The 23,336-nt window shown below is 47.0% G+C and overlaps 4 protein-coding genes across 8 annotated transcripts; 2 read left to right on the forward strand and 2 right to left on the reverse strand.

Annotated features, from left to right (window-relative positions):
* Positions 1-601: 601 nt before the first annotated feature.
* LOC117842136 (DNA mismatch repair protein MLH3) lies at positions 602-8,835 on the reverse strand. 5 transcript variants are annotated; one of them, XM_034722495.2, is made up of 25 exons: positions 8,511-8,835; positions 8,038-8,186; positions 7,884-7,935; positions 7,745-7,792; positions 7,077-7,234; positions 6,928-6,985; positions 6,709-6,766; positions 6,512-6,604; positions 6,252-6,417; positions 6,144-6,159; positions 5,839-6,062; positions 5,550-5,628; positions 5,414-5,461; positions 3,841-5,325; positions 3,670-3,763; positions 3,475-3,577; positions 3,176-3,376; positions 2,612-2,656; positions 2,477-2,530; positions 2,244-2,350; positions 2,067-2,115; positions 1,550-1,609; positions 1,318-1,390; positions 1,127-1,212; positions 602-1,026 (listed from the first exon to the last, which is right to left on the reverse strand). In XM_034722495.2, the coding sequence occupies exons 2-25, from the start codon at positions 8,161-8,163 to the stop codon at positions 838-840; spliced, it is 3,672 nt and encodes a 1,223-aa protein (XP_034578386.1). In that variant the 5' UTR covers positions 8,164-8,186; positions 8,511-8,835; the 3' UTR covers positions 602-837. The 5 variants fall into 5 exon arrangements, with proteins under 5 accessions (XP_034578386.1, XP_034578388.1, XP_034578389.1 ...); XM_034722497.2 differs by having other exon boundaries at positions 3,475-3,532; positions 8,511-8,834; XM_034722498.2 differs by lacking the exon at positions 5,414-5,461.
* A 1,086-nt stretch (positions 8,836-9,921) lies between these two features.
* LOC117842137 (uncharacterized) lies at positions 9,922-13,402 on the reverse strand. The gene is made up of 4 exons (XM_034722500.2): positions 12,993-13,402; positions 11,737-12,525; positions 10,748-10,795; positions 9,922-10,670 (listed from the first exon to the last, which is right to left on the reverse strand). The coding sequence occupies exons 1-4, from the start codon at positions 13,200-13,202 to the stop codon at positions 10,443-10,445; spliced, it is 1,275 nt and encodes a 424-aa protein (XP_034578391.1). The 5' UTR covers positions 13,203-13,402; the 3' UTR covers positions 9,922-10,442.
* Positions 13,403-14,711: 1,309 nt separating this feature from the next.
* On the forward strand, positions 14,712-17,970 carry LOC117843081 (U-box domain-containing protein 44). The gene is made up of 4 exons (XM_034723645.2): positions 14,712-14,917; positions 15,046-15,545; positions 15,631-15,940; positions 16,085-17,970. The coding sequence occupies exons 1-4, from the start codon at positions 14,878-14,880 to the stop codon at positions 17,707-17,709; spliced, it is 2,475 nt and encodes an 824-aa protein (XP_034579536.1). The 5' UTR covers positions 14,712-14,877; the 3' UTR covers positions 17,710-17,970.
* Positions 17,971-19,387: 1,417 nt separating this feature from the next.
* On the forward strand, positions 19,388-20,623 carry LOC117844370 (putative F-box protein At5g55150). Its single transcript, XM_034725090.1, has one exon. The coding sequence runs from the start codon at positions 19,388-19,390 to the stop codon at positions 20,621-20,623; it is 1,236 nt and encodes a 411-aa protein (XP_034580981.1).
* The last annotated feature ends 2,713 nt before the right edge of the window (positions 20,624-23,336 follow it).

Consider the following 23,336-nt stretch of genomic DNA (forward strand, 5'->3'; position numbering starts at 1 on the left):
TAATTTGCGAGACGAATCTATTAAGCCTAATTAGTCCATAATTTGACAATGTGGTGCTACAGTAACCATTTGCTAATGATGGATTAATTAGGCTTAATAGATTCGTCTCGAGAATTAGCACAGGATTCTGCAATTAATTTTATAATTAGCTCATGTTTCGTTCTTCTAATTAGCATCCGAACATCCGATGTGACACTGTTAAAGTTTAGCATCCCGTATCCAAACACCCCCGGCAAAATGCAGATGGACACATTTACATGGTACGAGGGGGTGTTTGGATACCCCGTGCTAAAGTTTAGCACCTGTCACATCAGACATTCGGATGCTAATTAGAAGGACTAAATATGAGGTAATTATAAAACCAATTGCAGAACTCCTATGCTAATTCGTCGAGACGAATCTATTAAGCCTAATTAATTCATCATTAGCAAATGGTTACTGTAGCATCACATTGTCAAATCATGGACTAATTAGGCTTAATAGATTCGTCTCGCGAATTAGAGACTCCATCTGTGTAATTAGTTTTGTAATTAGTCTATGTTTAATACTCCTAATTAGCATCCAAACATCCGATGTGACAGGTGCTAAACTTTAGCACAGGTATCCAAACACCCCCTGAATTGTTATAACAAACGGAATGTACAAAGTTTACAACAACGCCGTGGCAAACCCCAGTCGCCTGTCAGGTGATGGGCGCCGTTCTATCTCTTTGTCAGGGATGAATATCTATTGTATGTACAATTGTATTACAGCAGTGGAATTTTACTCCCTCCTCTACAAACTGTACCAAGCACACTCCCGTTTATCTGATCGAAACCATTTGATATTGTCCTACAGCTATAGGCCACGGCGTAGGTTCCTCAGTTGTTTGAGGCGCATCTGAGCGCGCTCAAGGCTGGGCCCTTGGTGCGCCAAGCCGTGCCAGGACTCTGCCTGCCTTCCGCTCAGCATTTGGTGCCTCGCCAGCTCATCATGGAGGGATGCGACGTTCACAATAGGCACCGTGGTCGGGCGCCCATGAGCACACTGCAAGGGAGGGTTTTATTTGGCGGATGAAAGCTTCTTTCCATAACTGGAACACAGAACAACGGCAGGAACAAGAAACTGAGCAGTCAACAGTCCTTACCTGGAAGCATAGAGATGTTGCTTTCAGTTCTTCAATAATCAGACAGCATTCGGATGGTAGCAAGGGGTCACCAAACATGATCGCCCCTACAGTAAGCCAAGAAGAAACATCAACAAGCACGTTTTATCAAAGTGGAACATACAGAAATGCTTGCATCATGGACAACTATAAGGGGGGAAATAAGTAGTAACCTCTGCAAGCTTTGAAGTTAAGAATACGGAGAACTGCTGGGGGCATAGCTGATGACCCATCAGTCTCATCAAGCTGGACGAAACAGTAATAGGCAACATGACCAAAGGTTAATGAACTTGTAGATTATATCAGATCAAAATCTAAGGCTCATTCACTTGTAGACCTGTTTTGCAAGTAAGTTAGAAGGAAAAGAGGAATTTAAGTTGCACATGATAGGATAGAGGCTGTTACCTGCTGGATAAACTCCATAAGATCTTTCCCTGTCAAATTGACACCCAAAATACATGGAACCTGTATATCATAGATTATGTTTAGATTACATAAACACGATGCTACAATTTACCTACAAGGCTTATTCAGATACTTGTTTGTAACACCGTTTTTGTAATAACTTCACAGAAATGAGAAGAAGATCTGGGTTCGAAATTCATATACTTTTCTGTAAATATCTGACATGAACTTTTGACAGATCTCGGTTCACCTTTCCATCCCATTCTAGTCATAAGTAGTCTATGCACAATTACGGGTATCAAACAACTTGTAAAGGGTTCGTTGACCTAATTGTTTAACAAAAAAACTAATATCTGTAGACCTCCATGTCCAGCAGATAAAGGAAAACATGTCCATAAATCAAATAGAACTACAAATCAATAGGCCACCACGTCCAGCAGATTCAGGAAAACGTATACAATCAGCATTGATTACAAACAAGTTGAATTGTATGGACCGAAGCAAGGGTGTTCCTTACAGCAACAAGAGTAACGAGACGGGTTTGTCTCCTCAGAATGTTCATGTTCCTGAAAAATACAAAGCAAATGATCAAATGAGTCATATTTGATCTATATAGATAAGGTGAATGGCTTTTGCACTTCAGGAAAAAAAAAAACTCCCCCCCCAAAAAAACACATATTAGTCAAACACCTACTTCTTGAATGATTCAGAGGAATTGCTATCACTGCTGATGATCCAGCCCCATTTCTGAATTTGTTCAGCATACTTCTGGAACAATTGAAAACCAGTCTCAGGGAGAGACTGAAAAAGAAAAAAAATGTTGAGTACGGTATTGAACACCACATATTAGTATTGAAACAAGTTCATGAATGCTATATTGACAATTTGACATAATGCATCGGATGCTGAATAACAAATATGACGTACTAATTCCTCCTCAGAGTCCAAGTAAGTGACGACATGGCCTTCTTCTGATAAAACCTGCAAATCACATCAGTATATGAGTATGAAAGAGTGAAACATTGTTAAAGAGATGTTCCTGGTCACTGTAATATTAATAACCTTTCTACGAAGCTCCTCCAGACGTATCCTTTCATCAGCTGCATGCTGTATAATAGTAAAAGAGGACATAAGTACATAAATTGCCAAATCCTTTGAAAACAAAAGCATTCCATCAGCAGTTCAGCACATGTATTACCTAGCTCTGAATGAACATGAATGCAAAATTGCATGTTCGTCATTTTGTTATGGATATATAATTCAAATGCTTTAGGGCATATTTTAGAAACTGTTTGATTCCAAAGCTTAGCAATATCCAAAAGTCTAAGTATTTCCCTAAAAGTAGTTGAATTTACAGCAGTAATAATAAAGTTAACTAAAAGGCTTCCTGAATAAAAAAAATATGCAACTGGTACACAGCATGAGCATTTGCCCATGATTTGACTGCTCCAAATGCAGCAACCAGTAAAATACTTTTTATTTCCATAACATGATTGTTCCAGCCAAAAAACAAGAATAGACAATATGCTAGAATCTATTACCATTTGCCATAACCATGGTACCAAACCCTTAAAAATGATGGCACAATTATGAACCTGATCCCTTGCGAAAAGAGAAAAAGTGAACCTGATCAACAAGGAGGATAGTGTTCCCAGATATGACGGGAATAAATTTCTTGTCCAGCTGCAACAAAACCCTTGCCTCCTCAAAGCAGTTCCTGTCAACACATTCAGGAACTAGCGAGGTGCAAGAGAGATGTAAGGTCCCAGAAGAAATGCTCAGTACATCATCATAGCATCCAAAAGGACCATGTGGCAAGTTCGAAGCCTGCAACGGGAGTCAGTAAGAACATAAAAAGATGCACTGTAGCATAGGACATGGAAGTTCCTCTATGTGAGTATCCCAAACTACAATGCATACTTAACTGTATGCTGGCAAGAGTCATCTCGCCATTTAGTTATTCGAGCAGCTGAATCTTCAAGCCTGTCAGAACATGCATCTTTAAACATTTTCACAAATCCATTCGAGCTGGCCAAACCAGAGGTGTGTGTATAACAGGCTTAGGTAGATATTTTCAGGTATTGAAGGTATATCCAGGAAACTAGGCAAGATGAGCTTACCTGAAATTTAAGTCTGGAAATTCACTGCCATCAGTCACTGGAACAGGCTGGGTTGAACTCATAGGCAAGACATCCACAGGTCTAGATGCATTGTCTGCATTTGATTAGAACATGCAAAGTTAGCACTCATATAAATCCAATTCGAAAGGAGGCAATGGTTGCAGGATGTACCTTTGGGGTTGTTAATGCAGATGCCTTTATCACCATCTGTGGCCAATTTGCTCAGTGGCTCATTTAATCTAGAGAATTTCTGTTTCCCTCTATAAAATGGTGGAGCAGAATGACTCCTAGATCTACTGCCCTTGGAAAGCCTGGATCTCTGGTCCAGTCCAAGGTTGTGTTGATTCAGAAGATCTTGAGTAAGTGTGCTGTCATTTGCCATATTGGAAGAAGGGACATTCAAATGGCAACCATTATCACTTCTCTCAGGAGAAATATCAGCTGAAAATCTCGTGTCAAATTTTGGTTTCCACATTATCAGGTCATCTTCAGAACCAAACTGGTCGGTTGAACTGCAATCATTATTGAAGTAATTAAGCGGCTGTATTTCATAGTCAAAGTTATCCAAATATTTAGCTCCTTCACATGTTATTGATGACACATTGCTAAACCTGTCCAGAGCAATTCTAATACTGCTGTCAATATTTTCACAGCTCCAAGAACCAAAGTTTTTATCTGATTTCTTGTCAAGTGTCAAGCCAGTCCTTGCATAACTGCAAGGTGTATCAGCCAACGAGGATAGATGAGGAAAATGACGGAAAGTATCCTCAATGGAAGACCTATCCATCAAGTCACTGTTCCACACAGCATGAATATCAGGGAAGTTTATCTGGCTAACAGTATCAGTCTCAAGTCCTTCAATACATCCAGCTGCAGTCCCTAACTTCTCATTGGTGCTGCACTTTCTCAAAACTCTACAGAAGCCTCTGGAGGTGTTACCATCATCATGATAAAATCCATCATTCAACTTCCACATCTCAGGGTAAGAAATATCTGTGATTGTATCTGTAGCTTCATTGACTAGGCAATCTCCATTTGATTTATCAAACTCAACATATAATCCATCCCAGCCAGATGTGTGTGCCTTTATGTTGGTTTGATTTTGCACCAACTCGGAGCTCATTTTATTTGGCCTATTGAGAGACCCGAAGCAAGGTTCTTGCATTTCAACTTCTGAACCAATCAACTCAGATTTTTGTTTGTGAGCTAAAAACCCTTCAGTTGGTACATCTTCCAACATTCCAAAATTACCAGAATATGCACACTCATGGAATATACCTTCTGTCCTTTGCCTTTTCCAACCAGTTGGGTTAACACTTGAAACATCATCATCTAACTGGGACGGACCATCCTCTAACCACCGATAATTGAGTCTTTCAGGAGAATGCATTACCTTATACCCTAACTTGTAATCAATACTGACAACATTGTCATTGGGCCAGGGTGAATTAGTGATCCTTCCAGAAAAGGAGACATGTTGTATGGATGGCTCCGTATCAAAAGAAAAGCAGTGTGAGTCCTTTGGTGCTCTTGTGGCACTCATATCATCACTGTTTGTATCTCTGACTGCATTCTTCTGCTTAGTGTTTTGGAAGTCAGCATACTCTTCATTGTTCTGCACATTATGATGCCTTAGGAGTCCCTTATTCAATTTCACTGCAGCAGCATCATATGAGAAAAGCTCAGAATCTTAACAGATCAAAAGAGACTAAAAAGATTGAAGTACGTTCACCAAGTCACCAACCATCATTTTTCCTAGGCACACAGGTATCACCAGCACAAACTCTGTCAGCTAATGGAGAAGGGTAAAATAATAATGCCTTCAGACCTAAAATTGTCCATTTCACAAAGCAAGGAACATTGAGGTCTTATTGTCTAACCTTTTGGTGATTGCAGTGCATGCTTCTTCCAGTAGTTTGTGACAGTTTGTTCAAAGAAAAGCAAGACAGTTTGCCAATCCTAGAAGTGGGAAAAAGAAGAAGGGGAGATTAAATAGCCAGCTATAACAAAATAAATTATTTAGAGATGAAGCAAAGTAACATCACGTTTCTGGAAAAGCACAAAAACACTTTTACTAAGAGTCAGTTCCACGCATTGCAGGAATACTAGCTACAAATGAAGCTTACTGCAAACAAGGAAACTCAAAAGCATAGAGCTGTAGTGAATCACCTTGAATTCCACAATGGTTTTTGTAGGCTCAAAATGTAGATCGTAGCTAGATCTAGAACAGCAAAAATTCAGTAGAAAAGCAGGGTAGATATCGGTCTTCTGCCTCTTCCTGCTCTGAACATCAATTTCTTCATTCCTCCTTGTAACGGAAGAGTGAAAACTAGATGCCAGATTATTGAGCATATTATGAATTGGGTTTCTATTCACGAATCTTGAGTTGATGTCTTTGGAAAGTCAAGGATGTTTCCAAGAATTTGAAAGATAGTAAATACAAGTAGACAACGGGGAATTCGTGAGGAGGATACACAAGTATTGGAAATCCTGAAAATGAGAATTGCACATTGCTGAAAAAACTTCTATCAAAATTTTGCTTCAATAGCTGAATAGCTGATACCTTAAATAATGGACTTTACCTTCGTATGAAACACATCTGAAGGTCCAGATACGTGCCCTGAAAGAACCCAGCTCTGGTCAGAGGCAGCTATCTCATGGAGACATCTGGAGACATCATCCCCGAATTTTTTTGATATAAGAGGCAAAGGGGATGATGAAGGAGCTGTGTATAGCAATTCATCTTCGCTGCATTAATAAAACATGCTGTCAATATGTTCTGTACCAAGTAAAATTATAATAAAGTAAAAAATAAAACGGCAAGCTTAGCACGAGACACAACCTGTCATTGTCAAGGAGTCTGAGTGAAATCTGCGGATGAATAAGCGCAATTTGCAGGACACACTTCTTCACATGATGTAATTCTCTTTTCTCACTATAAAATATGATATGGAGAAATACTAATCAAATGATCTGTTGAACAAAGCAGTGAATACGAAGCATATGAAACTATGAATAGTAGTACTAGTTATCACATACCTAGATTGTATTTGTTTCCTCCGTACTGGTTGATTGTAAAAAAGCTCCCGAACAACAACTGCAAAGATGAAAGGCCTGATGATAGCTCACATAACACAGGAGAAATATAAGTAATGCATATGACTGGGGTCTTGAATAGACCATTACAATCTTACTCTTCACATGTATTACACATATATAGACACTACATTGTTTTCAGGAGAAAAGTAGAACAATTACCTGTGGTGCCAACAATTTCCCTCTTGTCATCTATTCCCAGATGTAGGCATTTAGATCCCTGTGCGATTGTCAGAAAAATTCAGATGTAGTAAACACGGATAAATCAAGATTATGTACAGTATTAAAGAAGTTCAGCGTTTTGGTGGTGCCTTTATTATCTTGCAATATGCATTTGGTCTCCCACGGGCTTTCGTCCTGATTTCAACCACAGAGATATCAGAAAGTGATGCGAGTGCTCCTCCATTTAGTCCAAAACTTCTAGGACTAAGTTCCCCATCGCCCATCACATTATGAAATTTGGATGTTGCTGTTATATCAGAGGAAAATAATACATCGTTAGCATAGTTAGAACCACATACTGCCATTGAGTAAATATTCTTTCAAAACCTACACACATCGCCCATCACATTATGAAATTTGGATGTTGCTGTTATATCAGAGGAAAATAATACATCATTAGCATAGTTAGAACCATATACTGCCATTGAGTAAATATTCTTTCAAAACCTACACACGTTTTAGGTAATGGAAATATATTTAATGAAAAATGAATAGCATAATCAGTTTTAACACCGATGGCAGGAGTCCCTGCTTGTTAAATAAATAGATAAACTACTTCTTTTTAAACAAAAACAACATGGATGCCATTTTCAACTCCATATTCTACATCTGACATAAGTGTAATAAGATGAACATTCAGAAAACCATTTCTTTTATATTGTATCACTTGCAACAATGCAAAGTAACACGACAAAAACAGTACCATTGAATCTAGGAATACTGGAAAAGACAAGCAAATAAACAAGTTTTGGCTTACTATATTTTTCTCCCAAGAGAACCAATTCATCTCGTGTAATACCACAACCTGCAATTTGTACAATATGGTAATAAATTTTTTTGAAAGGTTAACATCTATAAGATTCTTTTTTCAGAATAAAAGAGAGGAAAATGCATACCATCATCTTCCACTTTTACATAACATGCTCTGATGTTTATTGCAATGTCAATCTGAAATAGATACAAAGTATATTAACAATAACACACAACACAGAAGATATCGTATACATCATATGTTGCTTATTTTCCCTTTTCCATATGTGAAAGCAATACCTTGCTCGCATTCGCATCAATGCTGTTATATATCAACTCCTCAACAACCCTTGGCAGGTCAGACAGAACAATGCTTGAACGCAGGGAGCTATGGACACTCCTCGGCAAGCGCTTTATGGTCTGCATTTACTCATACTGGGAAAAATATGCTGAAAGAGGAAAATGCTCAACGATGAAACATACGCAGGCAAAACAAATAGGCAAGGCAATTTCACAAATTCAGTTTTAAAAGTAGGTTTCTTCGGGAAGCAGGGACATGCCCAGTACGGACATGGGTGTGTGGCTGTGTGCGCCCGATAATTTTTGTAAAAAAAAAAATCGAAGTTTAACAGGTAAATACATGGTCAGCTCTCAGAGGCGAATAAAGATAGCAACGTTAGGGTTTTGGGTGTTCGACAGCAGGAAGGGAATTGGGCGGGAATGGGTTTTGGGTTTTCGATTTCGCGAAGAAGGGAAGGAATGGGCGGGCATACCTGCCCGATGCTTGTCGCCGGCGAAGCGCCCGACGAAGACCTTGGCAAGGGCGGCGCCGCTCGCCGCTCGTCGCCGCTAGAGAGAGAGAGAGGTGAAGGCGGGGGAAGCGGAGAAGGGAAAAGGGGGCAACGCGAGCGGCCGTCCCGAGAGGCTGGAACCCGGAAGGCAGCGGAGCGTCTGGCCTTGATGGGCTAGCGTCGACGGTGGAGGAGGGCGGAGGCCGCCAGAGCCGGGCGGGTGGTACCGGTTGTGGGGGCGTAGTCGCGTCTCACGGGCTCCAGCATCCAGGGGGCGGGGCGGCGGGCGTAGAGTCGGGAGGGAGACGAAGGAAGAAGAAAGAAACAAGGGGAGAGAAGAAGTGGATCTGAATCCTTGAATCTAAATCGAACGGTCACTGACGGTGATCGATAGAAAACCAAATCGCAACTAGTTAATGAGGTGATGGACTCCATGAAAATAGTAAAGAGGCCATGGTAACTTTAGTGATGAACATGCATGTGTTTGTCAGCATGCACGCATGAACCGATGAACCATTGCAAGCCATTGCAAAAAAAATATTGCATGAAAGAGAAATAGGACGGTGATCTAAGTACTGGTGTGTGAGCTTTTCTGTGTGGTGCAGTTAGGGATGGTAATGGATCCTAGGCCATGCGTCTCCCAGCTGCAGTGCAACAAGAAGCGAGCAGTGTTTTTTTTTTTAGCTGTGGTTGATTACCCTTTATCCCATCATTTCGACTACTATTCGGTTCGAGGGAAGCCTATCCACTCTGTAACAACGACGCAAGTGACAGCACAACACATTCAACTGCCTCCACCTTCATCGTTATCTCTTCATTTGTTTTTATAGGGGTAAAAACTGACATGTTTTTCTTTTAGGACTAAATGCACTTGTATATTATATATGTATACATATCATCATCTTACATGTAGTAGGAAGCAATCGGATGGCCATGAATTACAAAGACTTAGGGAAAAAAATATTTTTGAAAGACAATTACATGGTCTCGTGAAAGTCTGTCACACACTTTGATGACGTGTTCACTCACAAACTAGGTGGGGGCTTGGTTGTATCTTTGCTGAAGTGTACCTTTTGTACCGTACTCCCTCCGTTACGAATTATAGTTAATTTTTACTTTTCGAGATATATGATTTTTTTCTACACATCTAGATTATGTTTAAATACATAATAAAATCTATCTATAGAAAAACCAAAACGAGGAGTACATTGGTCCGGTGAACTCACAATATGCTTCTATTTGATCCATAGCAACAATGACGGTCAGCCAAACTGTTTTTGCCCAAGCCACCAAATAATACATAAATATAACTTTCTCATGAGCAGAGCAAAATTAGATTGGCACAGATGGCACCAAAGATATAACTTTCTCATGAGCAGAGGAGCAGCATGAATTGGCTAAAACTTCACCTCACATTGTCAGAAAAGGCACGTTGGCTAAAGATAGAAACAACACCAGCAAGCAATCTCCAATGCAGTGTAGCACGCTGGTCCTGAGCCGACAGGCAGCTTTACAGCGCACAATCCAATGGGCAACTAGTTGAAGCACTACACTGCACTGCATCTTCTCAGCTAAAGGAAAAGGTTGTTGGCCAGATCACATCACCAAATAATAATCTTACATCAATATTTGGCCCTACTAAGTACCAACACACACAGGTTAACATCGCATTAGCTCTGCACCTCAAACACACTAGTGGAACACTTGATACATTAGAACACATGATACCACGAAGAAAGAAGCTGAAGAATCATGCCTCATCAAGCAGCACCAAAAAAACGTAGCTCCTGACTTCAAGACTATGCTACGTTAAAATCTGTGGATTTCTGCAGTCCCGGTCACAAGGAGTACTTGATCGCGAGCGCACTTAGTATGTATAAACTTCTATTGGTTAGACTTCCAGATCTCATTGGATCAACTAAGCCATGGGTGTTTCAAGCACTGCGCAGCAGAAGGCCTGTTCTCCGGTGTGAAATCTAGGATCGGCCGAAGAAAGTCGGTTAAACCTTGGGCGTCAGGTTCAGTGAAATTGTACCTTTCAACAAGTACACAGTCCAGGGGCCAGAACTTCAGTCTCCTGATCCTCTTTAAATCACCATGCCGATCAAAGTAATCCTTGGAACGAGTTCCTGAGCTAGCAATCTGAAAAACAACAAAATAAGATCAGAGGGAAACTCAGATAGCTGACTAAAGAGAGGATGTGAGGGGGCAGCTGTGACCTTCCGAGGCATCTTTCCAAGAGTTTCCATCATCAGTGCCAAGTGGTCCTATAGATAGATTACAAATAGACGGATGAATTGGTTGATTGATGATAAACACGTAACAATAGACTTGACAGACATGAGTCAACATTCTGAGTTGATTGATTTAGGAGCACAATTGACATAGAATCAGATCCGCATTAATACAGCAACTGAGCAGGTAACAGAACAGAGAACTTTGTACATGCAACTAATTATTTTTCAGTTCATCAGCATTAATAGTTCTATCCTACCTTTCTTCAAGAAAGAAAAGGTAAGTACAAAGAAGTTAAGGTCCATCTTTTTTTTGGTAACCTTCAATAGAATTGCACAAAAATGCAGTTTCTGCTTACAGTCGTTATACAAATTGATTCAAACAGTTCAGTTCTTCGATTGAAACTGCATGCTGTAATGGAGGTTGCTTTGCAAGATCATATTAGAAAGGAACCCAGAAGCATACTACCACAAGATAAAATTGTTCACATAGCAGCATCTCATTGGGTCACCTCAAATGTTGCACCTCAAAGTTGGTAAGTTCATTTAAATACTACCAGAGTGGACCTTTACTCTTGTTTCATTTCTATAGAGATTTCAGTAGCTAGGTTGGCAGCTGTCACGTTTGGTACATCTTTACACGATTGCATATTGTTTTGAATTCTGAAGTGGCCCACAATCTGATGCATATATTTATGTCAGTGCTATTGTTTAAATGGACAAAAAGTTGCAAGTGAGTATTTCAAAGTTTGGTGGATGAACACAACAAAAGCTGTAACACACCAAATATGGTGCTGTCTGCAATATAGGAGTGAAGAAAAGTAGGGTAGCTTAGCTTGTTCCCATGCAACATGGCAACAAAGAGAATACCACAGGTCCACAATGGTACTTTAAACATGTGTGGAAACTGTTGATCCCAGGAAATTGGTAAGCAAAAGCATGCTGCAAACAAAAAATGGTGGTTTTTCTTTTACCTCATCTTCACTGCATCCCTGGCAATTCTTGGGAGCAAACAACAAATCACCGGTGGCAAGCTCAAAGGCTATGCAAGCAAACGACCACATGTCAGCAGAATATGAGTACCCAGAACCGATGATAACCTCAGGAGCTCTATACTGCCTTGTCTGTATTTCACCAGCAAGCTGCTGATCAGCCCAGCAGGCGTTCCCAAAATCGACAATCTTGCACTTCAAGCTGATCCCATCAAGGTTCCTCTCCTTCTCTACTTCAGCCGCAATCCCGCCAAGCGAAACCCGCCTCTGTGAAATCCTTGCCACGGCACGTCTTGCTCTCATTCTTAGCATCTTCTCACTGAAACTGATGACTGTCCCGCCATACTGGCTCCCCACAGGCCGATCAAGGATTGGGGTGAAACCTGAGCGCACAGGATCCTTGGCCGGGTTAATTGTTGAAACCAGAAGAACATTCTCTGGTTTCAAATCCGTGTGGATGATGCCGAGCTCACGGTGCAGGTAGTCAAGGCCGACCAGCAATGATCGGCAAATTTCCTTCACTCTGCTCAGCCCAATGCCCTTGTTCCGGTTGTACCTTATCAGCTGGAGTAGGCTGTCGCCCAGGAACTCGGTGACCAGGCAGACGTGCTGCCCGTTGGGGCCAACGTGCTTGAAATGGTCCAACAACCGGACGATGCACTTGGAATTCGTCGGGTCTCCTTGGGCCACCGCGGACAGCAGCTCGATTTCGTGGAGAGCTGCGTGCCCGTAATCCCTCGCGCTCTTCTGGATCTTGAGGGCCACAAATCTCTGCAAAATTTGCAGTTGCAACATCCCAATTAGGAAATTATCATACATAGATGAGAGAAAGGAGGACGGGTCACAAATTGGAATTGAACACGGGCAGCAGTAATTGATGCGAAGGAAAGCTACAATCTTGGGATCAAAAACACCATGTCGCCCTGGAATACGTGCTCAAATGCCCGCGAAGTTCTTCTGGAGAACAGAAATTGAACACAAAAGACAAGGAATGGAACAGGGTTGAAAAGACAAAGCTGCACTGTTTTGGATTCGCTTAACGGCAAGCTTCCAAACAACCTCCACCGAACTCTCCAAAATCCAAAAGCCACCGGAACTACCGAGCAAAAGTGCAGAACGGCAGAAGGTTGCAGAGAGAACACGCAAATGTGAAAAATAAACTATTACGGAGTTATCTATCAAGAAAAATAACAAGAAACAAAAAAAGAAAGTAATTAAGGGTACAAGCGCGTGCGTACGCTGTGGAGGGTGTCGTAGGCGAGCCAGACGGTGGAGAAGTTGCCCCAGCCGAGCTTCCGCTGCGCGACGAACCTCCCGCCGGCGAAGCGGTCCCCGGGCCGGGCCGCATGGTACCCGCCTTTCCGGTACCCTTCCGTCCCCTCGTCCTCCTCCTCCCCCTCGGACTCCGAGGAGTAGACGTAGCCGCCGTTGCCGAACAGCGACGCCATCGCCGGACCGGACCAGACCACCCGCCGCCGGTCTCCTCTTCCTCCTCCCGCGGATTCGAATTCGTGCGGGGAGGAGACAGGCTGGGGGCTCCGCTTTGTAAACGTGGGGGGCCTTTTCGCAAACTTCACGCGCTCGTTCGGTCGGGGATGACCGGAGAAGTGACCGTTCCGCCACCACCGCGAAAGGAAAGGAAAGGCCCCTGCTTAATTGTGTGTGATTAGGGCGCCTTTAATCCCCGTGCTAATTGCTTTCTCCGTCTTTCGCGTGCGCGTGTGGCCGTGGCTCGGGTTTGAAATCGTGATGTTTGGCTGACGGCTGGGTCCGAAATATGTGGGGCCGTCTGTCAGTGGGCGGCGGGTCGATTTGGCTGTGGTGTCTGTACGAGTGGATGGGCTGTGGTTCTGGGCTCGCTGGCTGGGTGTGGCTGGGGGTGATGATGGGCCGGCGGCGCTGGCTGGGAGCAGTTGACGACACGGCATCGGCGCCGGTCAACGGTGCAGAGGCATGGCACGTGTGTGCGTGGCAGTGCACGCCTCCGTGTGTGATGGTGGTAGCTTTAAAAACTTGTGGCAGACGGCAGGTAATTCCGAAGAGAAACGTAGCTATCGGTGTCAATGTAAAGGCGCAATTTTTTTTGTACGTAGTTGTGTCAAGGAACAGCTCACCCTCTCTGCCTTTGAAATGTCAATTGTGTACTCCATCATCTTGGTTACCTAGAGATCCGGCAAGTAGCCAAGGCTGTCGCGTGCCAAGTGTAAACGGTGTTTCCGTGAGGTGCACTGTGTGAGTCCCGTACTACGGTAGTCTCGTGCCGTGTGGCGCCGTGCCTCGGACAGAAATGGAGTAGCCGTAGGCGGCTGTAGCCGCGGGCCGTGGCGTGCGCGGGCTCCCGTGGTGGTGTGTGACTTGTGAGCGGGGGGGGGGGGGGGGGGGGGGGGGGGGGGGGTGGAGTTCGTGCGAGGCCGCTCGCGCCACGGGAGGGAGGCAGATGGGCCGTTGTCGTGCCGCCGACGGGCCGAGGCTGCGGAAGTTCCCCACGTACTGTGTGGTGGACCGCGTACCAAACGTAACTGGGCTCTGCTGCTCGATCAAGGCCCATTTCAATCTTGACCCGGCCCATTTCGGTCCACCAAGGCCATGGTAACAGGTCAAACGTTGCCGCTTGCCTTGCTGACGTTTCAACACCAAGTCAACACACATGCAAGACGATGATGACTCGGTAATTTCGCGTACGACCGGTAAATTGCGAGACGGGCGAATGTTCGCCGTGATCCACGCACGAAACTGTGTAAAAAAATATTACAACGCGCGTGGCAGCCGAGCAGTTCACATCACCGTATGCCCGGTCGCCGGGCTCGTTTTCACCGTCCGCCTTCCCAGCGGCCGCGGGCCACCACCATCAGCCTCGCAACAGCTCGCGCCAGCCCACGTCTCGCTTCGCGCGTCAGTGCGTCGTCACCGCCGCGACCCGCCGGCCGACCTCTCCGTCCGCGCCGCGGCATTGGCTAACCAACCCCACTCCCGTTTCAACTCTTCTTTAAACTACGCGAAACACAACCCAATGGCGCCGAGTCAACCTGGCCACCGGCTGCCACTCCTCCCTCCTCCTCTCCCAGCCCCGGCGCGGCGGCATCCGGCGTCCTCCTCCTCCTCCTCCTCCCCAAGCCACGACACATGGAGCGGCACCGCCAAGGATCGCAGCGCCAAGAAGAAGGTACACACGCACGAGCCATGCTCCGTCGCTTCAAAGAAGATCGCAATGACGCTTCGACGCCCTCATGGCGCTCGACGAATTGCTCGCGGAGTCACGAGGGCCTCTGTTTCTTTGAACCCGACTTGCAGGCGGTTTCGGCGGGCACGAGGACGACAGGCTGCTGTCAGCGTTCGTCTGCCCGATCACCATGCAGGTGATGCGGGACCCGGTGGTGATCGAGACCGGGCACGCCTACGAGCGGGACGCCATCGCCCGGTGGTTCTCCGAGTGCCGCGACCTCAGCAGGGCGCCGTGCTGCCCGATCACGATGCAGGAGGTGCGCAGGGCGGACCTGCGGCCGGTCCTGGCGCTGCGGGTCGCCATCGAGGAGTGGGCGGACAGGCTGCAGAGCGACGAGCTCCGCAGGGCCTGCCAGTGGCTCACGAAGGACGCCACGGAGAAAGAGGCGGTGCGGGCGCTAGGCTGCGCCGTGCGGGGGTGGAGCGGAGGGAGGGCGGGCAGGCGTGTCGTGCGCGGCGAGGGGATGATACAGATGGTCGGTAGCATGCTGAGGAGCGGCAGCTCCGTGGTGCGTCTCAAAGCGCTGGAAGCTATTCAAGAGTTTGCCAAAGAAACTGATCAAGACAGGGTAGGTGAAAGAAGGAGATGCGACAGAATTGAGTATGAACTGTTGTACGATACTAGTTTTGACAACATATCTTCATCCTTTGCAGGAAGCTGTGTCAGAAGGGGACACCATTCGCACAATCGTCAAGTTCATCGATTGTGAAGATTGTCAGGAGAGGGAACTGGCAGTCTCTGCACTGTGCGACCTTTCAAAGTCTGAAGTAGTATGTGGAAAGATAAGCGAATTGAATGGAGCGGTACTTATTTTGGGCAAGGTGGCAGGAAGCAAATCCGACAATCCAACAGTTGCTGAGAAGGCTGAAAAGACACTCCAGAATTTGGACAGATGTGAGAAAAATGCCGTGCAGATGGCCGAAAATGGCAGACTGGAACCTCTACTTAACCTGCTTATTGAAGGTTCGTCTCCTTCCTTACTTCTTATGATTCTCTATAAATATTTGGTTACCTGTTAATCAGCGACACTAACTAAAGATATATTTACATGGTGTTATTATTAAGTTTCTCACACCATGGTACTTTTTTCCCCTTATAATTGATCAGGTTCTCCAGAACAGCAGCTGCTGATGGCATCATCTCTTGAAAAGATTGTTTTGTCTAATGACCTGAAGACCTTAGTAGCCCAAAGAGTGGGTTCCTTGTTTGCTGGTGCTGTTGAAAAGGGCAGCTTGGAAGCAAAAGAAGTTGCTTTCAAGGTATTAGAGCATATATCCACCAATGCAGAGAGTGCTAAGGTTCTTATAGAGGAAAATGTCCTTCTCCCTCTTTTCCGAGTTCTCTCCATCAATCACGCCAATCTCCTTCCACCAAGGTTGCAAGAGGCTGCAGCCGCAGTTCTAGCTAATCTGGTTGCATCTGGTATTGACTTTGGGACAGTACCACTTGACGGTAATCGTACTCTGGTGTCTGAGGACATTGTCCACAGTCTACTTCATTTGATCAGTAACACTTCACCTCCAACACAGTGCAAGCTTCTTGAATTTTTTGATACACTGAGCAGCTCCTCAAGAACAGTACTATCCATTGTCTCAGCTATAAAATCTTCTGGTGCTATCACCAACTTGGTGCAATTTGTTGAGAGTGATCATCAGGAAAGCCGTCTTGCATCCTTAAAGCTGATATACAAAGTTTCACCCCACATGGATCGCGAGATAGCTCAAGTCTTCCGAGCAAGCCCAACTCTGCTTGGCTGCTTAGTTGAAGTTGCATTCCTAAATGATGGAAACACAGATGAGCAACACGCTGCACTTCAGATTCTGGCAAACCTTCCTAAAAGGGACAAGAACCTCACCAGAGAGCTAATGGAGCAAGGTGCTTTCAAGATAGTTGCTCGTAAGGTGTTAAGCATTTGTCGGAGGGAGGCTGGAAGTGACATTTATGATAACATACTGGTTGAGGGCCTTGTTAAAGTCCTGGCAAGAATAACATATGTTTTGCGGGACGAACCCCGATGCATTTCCCTTGCTCGTGAGTATAACCTTGCTGCCTTGTTCACCAGCTTGCTTCGGTTTAATGGTCTGGAGGAGGTACAGTTGGTCTCTGCAAAGGCATTAATGAATCTCTCGTTAGAATCCAAATATCTGACTAGCACACTGAAATTTGATGAACCTGAACAGAAGTCTAAGCTTGCATTGTTTGGGAGGAAACCACCAAGTTTTCAGTTTTGTCGTGTTCATTCTGGAGTTTGTTCAATTAGGGACAGCTTCTGTATCCTAGAAGGCAAAACTGTGGAGCGGCTGGTTCATTGTTTAAATCATGGTAACAAGAAAGTAGTTGAAGCTGCTTTGGCAGCTCTTTGCACCCTACTCGAGGATGAAGTGGAGATTGCGGAAGGTGTTTTGGTGCTCCATAGGGCTAATGGAATTGCACCTATATTTGACATCTTGAAGGAGAATCCGACAGGCAGTCTTCAGCACTGGGTGACATGGGCTGTGGAGAGGATACTGCGTGCAGAGGAGATTGCTAAAGATGCTTCAACTGACCGCAGTTTAGGATCGGCACTTGTTCATGCTTTCCAACATGGAGATTCCAGAACACTGCGTATTGCAGAGGCAGCATTGAAGCATATTGAAAAGCTGCCAATTTTTTCCCAAATAATTGATAAGCGTCCATCGATACGAGGTTCATCCATGGGAAGCATGGAACGCTTTTACAAGTTTGACCGCTAGGTTGGTATGAAACATAAAAGAATTACACGGCCAGTTTATGACTTACGGACAACATTTCACTTATTATTTGTTAACAGTAGGAATCACAATTTATTAAAGGAAAAAAGTAGGGAGTCATAGGCAGGCAGTTAAGCACTGATAATCAGCTACTCATGATAATGTGTAAATCGCTTTCTTTGTAAATGTAGTTTTGACAATCAGTGTATCTAGTGAAGGCTGGTCATATGTTTAATTTCTCAAAATATTTGACTTCTTAACTTTTATGCAACTCCATTGATGCACAAGCGTTTACAGTAATTCCATTGAGACTTAAAAGAGGTAATGGATGAAGTGAAGATAAGATTTCACTTTTATGATGACCATCTGGTCATTCTTTTACCTATTATTGCTTTCGACAAAACAATTGTTGTTGAGATCCCTCTTTTGACCGAAAACAGAAATGATCAATTTCATGATAGGAGATTAGGACCTGTATGCTCAACAAAAATATTGGACCTTTCAGTAACTCTGTCGATGCATAGGTATTTACAGTAATTCCCTTGAAATTTATGAAGAGGGAATGGATGAAGTTAAGATGATTTTCACTTGTATGATAGCAATTGGTCACAGCAGGGTACCCTATCAAGTTCAAAGGTCTCATATCTGATCTCATCTGGCTGATATATAATTTCTGTGTTTCTCCGCATCTAAAAAATTCCTGTAGGTTTCACATATAAAACATCCAGTCCAGGTCTCGCATATAAAACAGCTAGTCCCTCTACATTGCTCGAATGGTGCATTTTCCTTGCGTGGGGTTTTCTGACCGACCATGCATTCATGTACAAAACTACGAGTGTGTCTGTGTGTGCGTGTTTCACTCTTACGTTATCAACGTTGTAGAGCAGCAGAAAGCAGTTATACCTTTCTTTTTAATATGATTCCAAATTTCGCATACAGTTTTCACGGGTAATCCGGCATGTAGACTGTAAGGTGGATGCTTTTAAAAATTAAAGAAATAGGAGTATATAATTTCTAATAAAAAATTAACAAAACGTCAGTAATGATTGAGAATCGAAACTCTTTCTCGACTGGTATGCATAGGACAAATAACCGAGATGGCCTTTTACGCGACACCACTCATCTGTTAGTGATAAAGGTTCTTTCGATGAAGATGAAAGGTGTATATCTCCTCTGCAAAACGTGTTCAAGCAACTGCTTCAGTGCTTTGCAACAAACGCAGCCGCGCAAGGCAAACCCAGCAGGCCAGCACCCAAATGCCAGTTGTGAATTGTGATAATGTGTAATTTCGAAAAAATTTCGACAAATGTCAAAATATTTTTTGTGCTGGTGCTGCCAAACTTAAACGGAAATCTGGAGATTATTTGCATTTCTTTGTGACTTCAAGATAATCGTTTATATGATTCAAGAAAGAAAGATCATATCATCTGCTCGTTCAAAAAATTGATGAAAGGCCAGTAAACCTTCTATGGATCTATAGCTGGATGGGGGAAGGAAGCTGCCAGCTTCTTCGTTCGGCGCTTCACTGTGAAACGTGTTCGGTGCTTTTGCAGAAGTAACGTAACACCGAAATGCCAAAATGCACGTCGTTTAGAGGAGCCTTTCCCCGGTCCACAGAGTCACATTTTCTGGCAGCTACCGTTTCGTAGCTTGCGTGACTCGTGAGAGCTGCGTTGCGTCCATGGCGGCGGCTCAGCCTCAGCAGGGGACTCCGATGGCGAAATCCACGCCGGACTGGAGCACCGGCCTCCCACCGGAGCTCCGCAAGGTCATCGGGAAGTGCCTCGCCTCCGGCACCGACGCGGCGTCGTTCCGGTCCGTGTGCACGCCGTGGCGCGACGCCGTGCCGTTCGCGGCCTTCGCGCCGCTCCTGCTGCTCCCGTTTGGCCCGGACTGGGGGGCCGTCACGCTCTACAGCGTCGCCGAGGACAAGACGCTCTCCCTGCCGCTCCCGCCGGAGGCGCGCGGCAAGGTGCCCTGCGGCTCGTCGTGCGGGTGGCTGGCGCTCATGGACGAGGCCGCCTCCGTCACGCTGCTCAACCCCTTCACCGGCGCCCTCGTCGAGCTCCCTCCCGCCGACGAAAACATTGCGGCCGCCTCCACGATGCAGACGATGCTCGTGTCCAAGAAGGGCGGCCGGTGGGTGCTCCACCCCGAGGACGACAATGCCAGCTCCATCGCGCTAGACGAGATGAGGCAATTTTTCTTCAACGAGATCGTGCTCTCCGCGCCGCCTGACGCCGACGGCCGAGGCTGCGTGGCCATGGCGGTGCTCGCGGGCTCCACGGAGGTCGCCTTCTGCAGGGTCGGGGTCGACACCGCCTGGACGCTGCTGCAGACCAACCTGGAATGCACCGTGGGCTCCGTCGTCTACTGCCAAGGGAGGTTCTTGGCGATCGACAGCACCGGTGAGATCTCCATGTTCAGCGACATCGCTAACACTGTAACTCCAACGGCGACGCCGATGCCGTCGCTGTCGCCACCTGAGGATCTCAGCAACCGCAGCTACCTGGAATGGAACGGCGAGCTATACGTGGTCGGAGCCATGCTGGATCTGTTCCGCTGGGGACTGAAATTCGACTACCGCGTCGTAGTCTGCAGGTGCAGCAACCTCCTGGACCCGACGCCGGCATGGTCCAGGGTGAAGGACGCCGGCGATCTGACACTGTTCGTGTCGACCCATTTCCGTCACAGCTTCGGTGGAACAAGCGTCTCCAGGTTCAAGAGGAACAGCGTCTACTTCTCGGACCCTCCGTATGGTGATCAAGATTACTTGGGCCATTCTTTGGAGATCGCAAACATTGCCACCGGCAAATCGGAAGTGACGAAGCCTTTCCACCCCAAGGTGCAAGGTTTCGAAGCTCTGGGTTGGATCCGGCCAAATCTCTGGAGGGGAAGAAGGTATGTGAAATTGTGAACTTGGTGTGAAGCGATTTGCACAATGTTTGGGATTTGCACAATGTTTGGTTCATTGCTACAAGTGGCAGCGAATTTTTTTTAAACGAACCAGGAGCTGCCAATTATATTAAAAAGAAAATAAAGCTCAGACGGGACGAAAGAAAATAAAGCTCAGACGGGACGAATAAAAAAACAACGACAAACACCAGCAGGATAGATTGCGTCATCAACACATACCGCACCACGCAATAGCACTCAACTCGACTAAACAACGCATCGGTTAGTTGGATTGCGACACCAACACGCGCCGAACTTAAACACATCTCAAGCGGATTTGACTCCGCCTGCCAACAACAACAGAAATGAAGCTTACCGTAGCACCCACCAACATTCACCCTCATGGAGTCGCTGAAACCTCCATGCGCGATCCTACGTCAACAGGGAACCTAATAGAAGCAGACTGCACAACAACGAGAAGGCCACCGCTCCACCGAAGTGCCGCTACAAATACCACACTCCACCTGACAGAGTGATACCATCGAATCCGGACCTCTCGTAGGCTGTCTCGCAGTCGCCACCACAATAACACAACACGCGGGGGCTTCGCCACATCCGCCGTTGGACTCCACCTCGCTCTCATCGCCTCGAAGAAAACACCGCGCGCAGGGGGCTCGCCATGCCCGCCACGATACTCCACGTCACGGATCCATTTCTTTTATCACCATCAGGGTGGTGAGCAATGTTGCCCCGCTTCCTCAGATCTCCATCAATCAGCCGAGCCGCCACCGCAGGTCGGCCTCTCCTCGTTGCTTCACCCGCGTACATAGCCTCCGACGCCACGTCAACGAGCCAAAGAAGTCGTTTGCGCCATCTTCCGACGATGTACCGCATCGGATGGCCTAGCCAAGCTGAGGAACCCACCGCGGTCAGCTACAAGCCTAGTCGTCCCACGATGCCGTGCCGTCCTCCGACGCAGTCCCACGCCGTACTGACCGTTGCCAAGCAACGTCAGCCACCACGGTTCGCTGCAAGCAGCCAAATCTGACAACCATGCGACAACCCCTGGCCGCCACTATAACTGTGATTGCCTCCACATGGGCTCGGCAGCACCCGTCCAACTTGCCACGCCGGCTGTTGCCGCCCATGACCAATGGGAGACGACGCCTCCAAGTAGGGCACGACGCCAATAGCGCTGTCGTCGCTCGTCCAGGATCTGGATAGGATTTTCACCCAGAGAAACTCCGTGCAACAGGGTTGTAGTTCCAATTGACGCCCCCAATGGGGAAAATGATGCCCTAGGGCGCCACCATCATGTCCACTAGCACGAAGGCCAGCGAGGGCTTTTGCCCAAAGCATCCCAATCCCTCGCTGCACGCTCCCAGCTCGGCACTCCCGGACCACAGCCACGGCAACCCAGCCAGGGCGGCGCCGCACCTCCACTCGCCCTGCCGCCGTACCTCCACCTCCACTGCAGTCACCACCCAGAGGCGCCACCGCTCGACCTCCACTCCTCAGACGGGGCCACCGCCCCAGCGTCGCCGAGCATCTCCTCGAGGCGTCGCAACACCATGCCACCAAGCCTCCTCCATTTCGCAAGCCCACCATCCAACCACCGCTGCACACGCGCAGCGCCTCCGCGTGCAGCCTCCACTGCTCGCTGCTCACCCGCAGCGCCTTTGCCCACCTCCAACCCACCGCTGTGCCTGCGAGCCGCTGCGCCCTAGTTCTAGCGCGCAGGCCTTCTTCTGCCGCCGCCACCTGCTTCCGTGACCTCCTTCTCACCCGCGCACAGGGCTACTACGGTTGCGCACCACCGCCTCCACGCCGTCGTTGGCCCTAGCCGGCCGGCTCAGATCTGATGCGTTGCACCCAATGGCCACCGGCGCGCAGCCACCATACCCCGCCATCTCGCTCCTCGCCGCCGTCCCGCGGCCTCCATCTCGCTCGCCCAGACGTCAATGCACACGCGCCGCTGCAAACCACGCCGCCGCAGGCCGCCTCACGCCCCGCTCGTGGCCGTAGTAGACCCACCGCCCCGGCGCCAAGGAGCCGTAGGCCGCGGCGGTGCCAGGAGCAACTCCGCAGGGACCAGCGGCCCAGAGCCGCGCAGCGAGGCGCGAGGCGACGACGACAGCCACCGACGGCCCCTCCTAGTTGACGACGACGAATAAGCGACCACATGACTGCCGGGACAAGCAATGGGGAGGAGGTGACTACGCAGGGGAATAACGGATCCGCACCAAAGGATGACAGATCCACGCCGGCGATGTGCAGATCCGGCCGTCGCAAGCTGCCAGCGCCGGAGGTGGTGACGGTGGCCACCAGGCTAGGGTTTGAGGGGGGCTCGTGAGCAGGCGGAAAGAACCCCCGCCGCCGCAGTCCTTGCAGCCGCGCGGGCTACCGGCAGCCTGCTCGGGCAGTGGCGAGGCGAGGGGGGTGCGGGTTGGTGCTGGAGGTGCGGGGCGGCGGGGATCCGCCCGAGCCGCTGCAGGGGCGATGCGGACGGGAGGGAGGCTACATCACTTCTATTGTTGACAACTCCAGTTGACTTAAGTGGCAATGAATTGGGTTAGAGTGTTAAGCGCGCACTATATTTGGCTAATGTTTAGCTTGCGCGCTAAGCCATAACGAAACTTAGCTAATGTGCTCACATGTTGCAAAGGTGCGAATGCAACCAATTGCCCAAGTGTGACCGTTAGTTTAAATTTTGGCGCGCAATATTCAATTACTCG

The sequence above is a fragment of the Setaria viridis genome, chromosome 2 (assembly GCF_005286985.2).
Source record: "Setaria viridis chromosome 2, Setaria_viridis_v4.0, whole genome shotgun sequence".
Classification (NCBI taxonomy): domain Eukaryota; kingdom Viridiplantae; phylum Streptophyta; class Magnoliopsida; order Poales; family Poaceae; genus Setaria; species Setaria viridis.